The sequence below is a fragment of the Diorhabda carinulata genome, chromosome 5 (genome assembly GCF_026250575.1).
Source record: "Diorhabda carinulata isolate Delta chromosome 5, icDioCari1.1, whole genome shotgun sequence".
NCBI lineage: Eukaryota > Metazoa > Arthropoda > Insecta > Coleoptera > Chrysomelidae > Diorhabda > Diorhabda carinulata.
In genome coordinates, this window is record NC_079464.1 from 19,629,484 (window position 1) to 19,637,022 (window position 7,539).

The following is a 7,539-nucleotide window of genomic DNA, read 5'->3' on the forward strand; positions in this document are numbered from 1 at the left end:
ATGGAGAAAAATATTATTTTTTCATTACTAACAGGAGAATAGGTGACATATCTGTCACATCGAGCTAATATTTCTTTCTTTCAATGTGGTGTGGAAATATTTGAAGCAAGCAAGCTTATTTCTCGAAAATGGTTTGCGAGACTCATGTCCACTTAACCTAACCTAACCTAATCCTTTTTTCTGACTAAACTGGCCAGTGTCTTACTTTTTAGCCTTAATATCACTGTCAATCGAATTACGGCTCTTGATTGATTTTCTCTGTCCAGGTTCGCACAAAGTTTCAGCCACCTGAAAGTCTGAAATCTGTCGAAGACATGTCCTTTTCATTGTTTCGTGAGGCACGCTTTAACTATCATGAGATCTAATAGATGGTAGAATACAGGGTGTCCCACGACGATTTAAAACTGTCTGTATATGGCAAAATACTTGTGAAAACATAAAAATTTCTACGTTTAGGTTTTCGGATACGATCTTTTTAACTAAAAACCCATGCGCAAAAAAATATTTTTTTTGTTGACTTGTGTTATTCAACTGAAAACTGTGTCACATTAGTTCAACAAACTATTTTTTTATGAATCTCAAACATTTTGCATGTACAACTTGCAACAAAAAACGAACTATTGAAATAAACTTTCTATAATATAACGCTCTGTATAAAGTCGTTTATTATTTCGTTAGTATGGTACTTATGTAAAGATGTAACCGTAATAGTATAATGAGTAAAAGCGAAAAAAAAGTCCGTATAGATTCTGTACGATCTCATTCAGATTGTTACAAAAAAATCACAAAGGTTTAATAAGTTTTATTTCACCTTCAGTCTCTGAAGATGATAACCTGGTTCTCGAAACACATGACGGGGCAATTTTATTGGTGTGTTAGTAAAGTAAACAGTGTGTTGAATATTTTTCTTCCATATGTAAAAAGTGTCCAATGCTACTTAAAAAATCAGTTGCTCCTAAGCGACCTTGAAATACGTTGTTTTTGGTTATCATCAGTAGCCTTAAGTTTGAGAAAGTTGTTCGAAGGTTATTTGGAGAGAGAATTTTTTGATAATTATAGAAAAAATACAGATCAAAAACAATTTATTCGAAGGTGCAACTATCCAATTAGAAAATTTAAGTGAACATACAGATGTGTTAGTTTCTAAACTGTTGAAGATGTACTTACAACAAACATGCTGTTAATAATTTGATTATGATGGTCAATATACAAGAAGAGTTTTAATCGGAATAAACCGTTTTCTACCCTTTAAAACTCACTCCCTCTCCTAATCGACCTCATACCACCCGTAAATTATTTTTTATCTTATTTATATCACATTTTTATCTTTTTCCAATTAGTTTCAACCAACTATTAATTTTTATTGAAGTGGCATTTTGGTGACCCGTAATTGTACAACACTTTTGGCCAATCGACTAACTGCGGTCGATCTATTGGAATGATTAGTAATTTTTTTTCGTTGGTATTCGAGTTAATCGCTTCGGCAAACGATTTTATGCAATTTTGAATTGTATTTCTTCCAGTGGGTATATTATCATACCATTGATCATTTTCGGATTTCCAGTGATGATTTATTCTTAGAAATAATCTGTTAATTTCAATTTTTGACATCAATTATTTAAAAAATCTGGCAAGACAAACGTTACTGTTATTGTTTTCCATTAAAAATTAGTTTTCAGTACGCATTCTCGAACTACCTTGACAAGGGTTGGATACAGGGTTATATATCAGTTACAGGACCATAGTTGTTTGATTCCATATAAAAAAAGTCACTCAAGCAGCCAGCAGCTTTTCCACCTCGTCAAAATAATGTGTTGAATTTCCTTTGCAACCCTTCAGGGCTATCTTCATTTCATAAATTTATCATTTTCGTTTGTTCTACGGAGCTTAATGCTATAGAAAATTTGAATGGATCAATGAGAACTTTTATTTCTTTATAACATTACAGCTAACTTGTTAGGCTCCACATATTTTTTACCGTAGCTCCTATAAATTCTGTATCATCTTTTCTGCACATGTTCACGGCCCAATCCTTTAAAATCAATGCCAATTCTTCCGATTTCTATCTAATTGATACTTTCTAACATTACATAAATGCTTTTTTTCCTGTAAACGCTAATTTTTTATATCTTCGATTCTATTATTATTATCATTTTCCGGAGAGATCAAAATATTGCCACGACCTATGTATTCATTTGATCCATCGCTCTACGACTTCCCTTCCTTTTTGTGTTTGGTGATGATTCTTCAGGAGTATTCTATTGACATGAAATGTTGAAAAGAAGCCTTGAAAGCGCGGAAGACGAAGCGCGTGAAGGAAAACTGGTAGAGGTGGTCATTCACACAAACGAGCAGCGTGTATGCACCCTATCCACCAATAATGTCAATTAATGGTTCGAATGTTATCAGACGACTTGAATAACAACCGCTAAATCGTTTCAACCTTCCAAAGTTTTCATTGTGATGCAGTTATCAGTTTCCGGAAAGATCCAAATATTGCCACGACCACTATATTCACTTGATCCATCGTTCTACGACTTCTCTTCCTTTTTGTATTGAGTGATGATTCTTCAGGAGTATTCTATTGATATTTTCGTCAGTTTAACAACCAAATCATCACATAATATTGCCCATGGGATTTGTTTGGTAATAATTGGTTGTCTTATATCAGATAATTAGATTTCATTAGATTTCTACTGGTGTAAAAAATCACAATAGACTTGAAAAGCTGCTGACAATATTAATCCAAAAGTCAATCACTTCTTATAATAATTTTGACGATTTTTTTTTACAGTGTGCGAGCAAAAATCTCAAAGGATAATAGAAACTTCGACACCAGAAAATGTCCAGCCGTTCAAAGACAAAATAACAGTATTTCTAGATTATTCTAAAAAACAGCTGACAGCCGAATGGGAAAATTTAGAAGAGTGCCATACGCAATTTATTGCCGTTATGAAATTTTATTTATTCAAACCGAAAACCGGAAGTTTGGAAACGTTTTCACCTAATCTGTTCTTCGAACTGTGGTTGCCTTTCTGTGATGATTTCAAAAATATTTTCAAGAAGGAGCTGATGAGGCTAGAAAAAGAAAAGTAAGTGCAACTTAATTAAGTTTGAAGAGATTATACGGGGTGGTTTCTAGCAAGTAATTTTTCTAAATTTGAAATACTCTGAGAGAATTAAATCAGATGAATATTAAGCATAACTCAAACTACTCGTATAGGTACATCCGAGGTACATCAACAGAGGACTATTATGGACCTTAGGGAGGCCCTTTTTGCTTCGTTTCCAGGATCTACACTAAATAATGTATCACTTGTATAAAAAAAGCTTACTCATAGTTCTTTGTTACTAAATGATCTTGGTCTTTGAAGTTATTTGAAGCAACCTAAAACTTTATAGTCACATTTGAGAGGATTTTCCTAACTTTCCCTAAATAAATGTTTGACGATCTTTTGAGGGCATAAAAATGATTGAAACGCAACTGTGGTAAAGCCTAGAAGTAACACATTCTACGCCGTCTTATCCTTGAACTTTTCTTTCCCATTCTATATAGGTCCGTTCCTACTGCTTTTGACTACTTGGCTCTGGGTTTTCCACTTCTTTTCCTACCTTCCAAGATAAAAATGATTGAAAAATATCTGTGTTAAAGTCTGAAAGTACCGAACAATCTTCCATGGTTGTTCACCCTTTGTAGGGTCGAGCTGCGTTAAACTTTCTGAATCCTTTTTGCGAAATGGATCAATCCCCATTACCTATTTATCCTACTTTGTCCCCAATTATTTTGCAAGCTGTCGTGTTCTTGGTCTTAACTTTCTCATTTTACTCCGGTCTCCCTTTACTTCTTTTACCCCCTTTGATCTCAATATTTCCCTTTTTCTTCCACCTCTCGGATAAAATGATCAGAAGATATCTGTGGTGAAGTCTAGAAGTATCAAATTTGGAGAAATCTTCAAATGGGAGGATTTTATCCACTTTAATCTGGACATTTCCCTTCTTCTTTCAGCTCTCGGGTAGAAATCATCAGAGAACATCTGTGGCGAATGCTAGAAGTATCGTATTTAGAGAAATCAAGTGGGAGGCCGTATATATGGCATAGGATAAGCAATGTCACTGAAAACACAAACTTATATGGCTGTGCATTGTGCACCACTTGTGGTGTTCAGCCGTGTAAGTCTTTCGGAATCTTCTTTGCGTGTCGATCAATCTCAATTGCTTCTTTATTCTACCTTGTCACTTTTATTTTCCACGCGGTCCTACCCTTAGCCTTCCTTGTCTTTCCCATTCTACACATTTTTAACCACTTTGGTCTGGGTGGTAGCCGAAAAGTACAAGGACAAAAAACTTGAAGCTTCCATTAGATTAAAAGAGCTTCAGTTGAATTTTGCTGATTTTCCGTTTACCTACACTAAGTACAATATAGTATAGTCGAAAAAAAAAGCACAACTAAGCCACGTTCCCGAAATTTCGCATTTATTTGAGTAGTAACTCTTTAAAAAGCCTATTCGCAATAAAACTAGAAATAATAGGGTCTAAAATCCAACAAATAACCTCACAAACCAAATAGAAACTTACGACAAAAGAATTCCAAGGCGGCCATTTGTAAATAAACATCGGTTGATTTTGACAATTCGCTGGATTGCTAAATTGACGAACGGAAAGTGGAGTTAACTCTCTTCTTTTTTTCAATACTACTTGTCTCTAAATTTTGGAACCAACAATTGCATCTTGGCAGCCGTTGAAAAGTCAGTTACAAATTTATGTTAAACAAATAAAAGCGTGTTAATATTAATCTAAAAATTGTTGTTTCAGAATTCAAGAAATAAGAAGAAAAGAACAAGAAAGATTATCAGAAATAAGGAAAATTAAAGAGAGAGAAAACGGACTGAAAGCCAAGATAAAAAGAGTGAAACAAAAGCTTCAAAACAATACGTGATTTGTTTTATGTTATATATTTTTTTATTTATTTATTTCGAATATTTTACTTGTATGCATTGTTACAATGTTCCAGAAGTTTACATATAAGAAAAATAGATTTTATTTTTTTAATTATGTTTTTTATTCACTGATTAACTCCACGACTACCAACCAGGAAACTATAGATAAGGCTGGATCACACTTTCGATCGACTCCGATTTGATCGGATCGGTATTGGTATGATTGAGCACACATGTCATACAAGCTTCCGGCTCATACCCGATTTTCTGTTCCACTTGCCGGTACTAACTAGTTTTTTCAATTTGGATACACAAAACTTGTAACGACATGAAAAATGGCCAGCAACACGCGTCTCACGATACAACGATTATATTTTTAAGCAAATTTCATAGAATTTATAAACAAAAATGCGTTTTATAAAACTACAATTGAATATAGAGTTCTTTTACATAATCGTAGATGTTTTTCAAATATTTTCCATCTATTTTGACAATTTCAAGTATTAAACTGGAAAAATAAAATTTTCACCAGTATTTTCTGTCTAATAATCATTTTTGATTTAAATAAGTCCATGTTTCAATAAAGCCCACAAGTTTTACGACGATTTGTTGAAAATACAGTTGAGAAACTGAAATATAAATTTTCTTGTCTTCATTTTCCAAAACTACAGCCAGTTTTTGATGCAGAAAGTTCCAAATTCTTCGATATTATGTGCAATTTTTCCCGAGAACCAAAATTATTCATAGTTACACCGAATAAGCTAGAATTTCAAAACAATTTTGTAGAAAACGAAACATTTCGAGATCTAACAATTAAGTAATGGGATAAATTTCTGTCGGGTTAGTGGTAACCCTAGATAAACGATACTTTTAGCACACGATGTGGCAATCCTACTTTATCCATACATATCTTTCAATCTACGCACTGGATCTATTGTTCTACGACTTCTCTTTTCTCGTGAGACACTGCTCTAGTGAAGTTTTTAGCAAACCGTGAATTGTCGGCAAAGCCTTCCATATCTGCCAAGATTACTTCCGAAACTCGTTTGTGCACACTGAAGGCTCATTGGAACTGAAGCAAACATCATTCCAAGGAAACATAAAGACGCAATCCTATAGATGCTTCCATTTGGCAGATCCACAATGCTAAACTTTACGTGATCTGGGTGGATCCTGAGTTTGGATTTCTAGTACGCATGTTGCTGAAATTAGTGATTTGATGTTCTAAGTGGTGCTTGTACGGTCACGTTGTATATATCAGGGTCTGTTGCTAGAAACAGGTCTAAAAAGCTAACAAAGTCACGATCAGGGACTCTAGTTGGTTCATTGAAAAGTTGGGCTAGTCCGTGACTGTTGGCAAAATCTTCAGCTTCCTTTCCATCATCGACAGTTCTGTTGGAAAAATTCAACCATCTGACGTGATGAACGTCACCAGCTTCAACAATATCCGCTTTTGGATGGTTTGATGGCAGGTAATCGATTTTATCGGTTTGAGAATAACTGCCTGTAGCGGGTATCACTAAGAGGTCTGTATAAGAAGCAAAAGAATTTGTTTGCTATTCGAGTCGTTGTTTTAAACCCCTAGTCTCAAGATTCTCTTCCCGTCCCTAACGAAGACGGCAAGTCCATAATTATCTCTGAATCGGGTGTGTGAGTCGTATCCAGGGTAAGTCGTATCCAGGATATAGATAGTGAACCTTGGATGTTGTTGGGTTCACCTCTGATTCTACTAGAGTCAGAATATGAGGTCTCTTCGACCACAGATGTTGGTGTACAGCGTATCTATTCGTGTTGAGATTCGTGTTGAAATCTAACTTAAAACTTGTTTTGTATGGTATATTTTATTTCTGGATTATTTTGATCTAGAAGATGCCATCAAGCTATCTTTTTCCTCTTCATCCACCCTTAGGACCAATTCACGTCGGTTAGATCCGATGCGGTGGTATCTCACCGGACAATAGAGGTGGTCACTGACACAAACGAGCAGCGTGTACGCGCCCTAATCCACCAAGAGCGTCAGTTAATGGTTCGAATGTTAGCAGACGACTTAAATAACAACCGCTAAATCGTCAGGCAGATTTCAAATGAAGATTTCGCTATGGAGAAGCCGTGTGCAGAAATGGTTTCGAAAGATCTTCCAGAGCTTTAATTGTGACCCAGTTTGCAGTTTCCGGAAAGATTCCAAAATTGCCACGACCACTCTATTCACTTGATCCATCGCTCTACGACTTCTCTTCCTTTTTGTATTGAGTGATGATTCTTCAGGAGTGTTCTATTGACATAAAATGTTCAAGGGGGCCGTAAAAGCGTGGAAGAAGAAGCGCAAAGAGAGAAGCTGGTAAACCAGAATCTTCAACGCACCCTAATCCATCAAGAACGTCAGTTGATGGTTCAAATGATAACATATGAACCAAATAACTGTCATACCGTCTGGTAGATCTCTACTCAATATAGCGTTATGGAGAAGCCCTGTACAGAAACGGTTTCGAAAAACTTTTCAGCTTCTAGAATGATCACTGTATCACCACTTCCAACCTATTCGCTGGATATGTCATAACTGCATTTGATTAGCAAAATATACTAACATATTGTCAGAAAAAAC

At 35.3% G+C, this 7,539-nt stretch overlaps 1 protein-coding gene across 3 annotated transcripts in view; it reads left to right on the plus strand.

Moving 5' to 3' along the window:
* The window catches only part of LOC130893839 (formin-2-like), a 49,959-nt gene extending 44,910 nt beyond the window's left edge, over nt 1–5,049 (plus strand). For all 3 annotated transcript variants that reach the window (XM_057800255.1, XM_057800256.1, XM_057800257.1), the window contains 2 exons: nt 2,795–3,092; nt 4,813–5,049. In XM_057800255.1, coding sequence (XP_057656238.1) covers nt 2,795–3,092; nt 4,813–4,936 — 422 coding nt within the window. In that variant the 3' untranslated portion in view covers nt 4,937–5,049. The remainder of the gene's footprint in view (nt 1–2,794; nt 3,093–4,812) is intronic.
* Nucleotides 5,050–7,539: the final 2,490 nt, after the last annotated feature.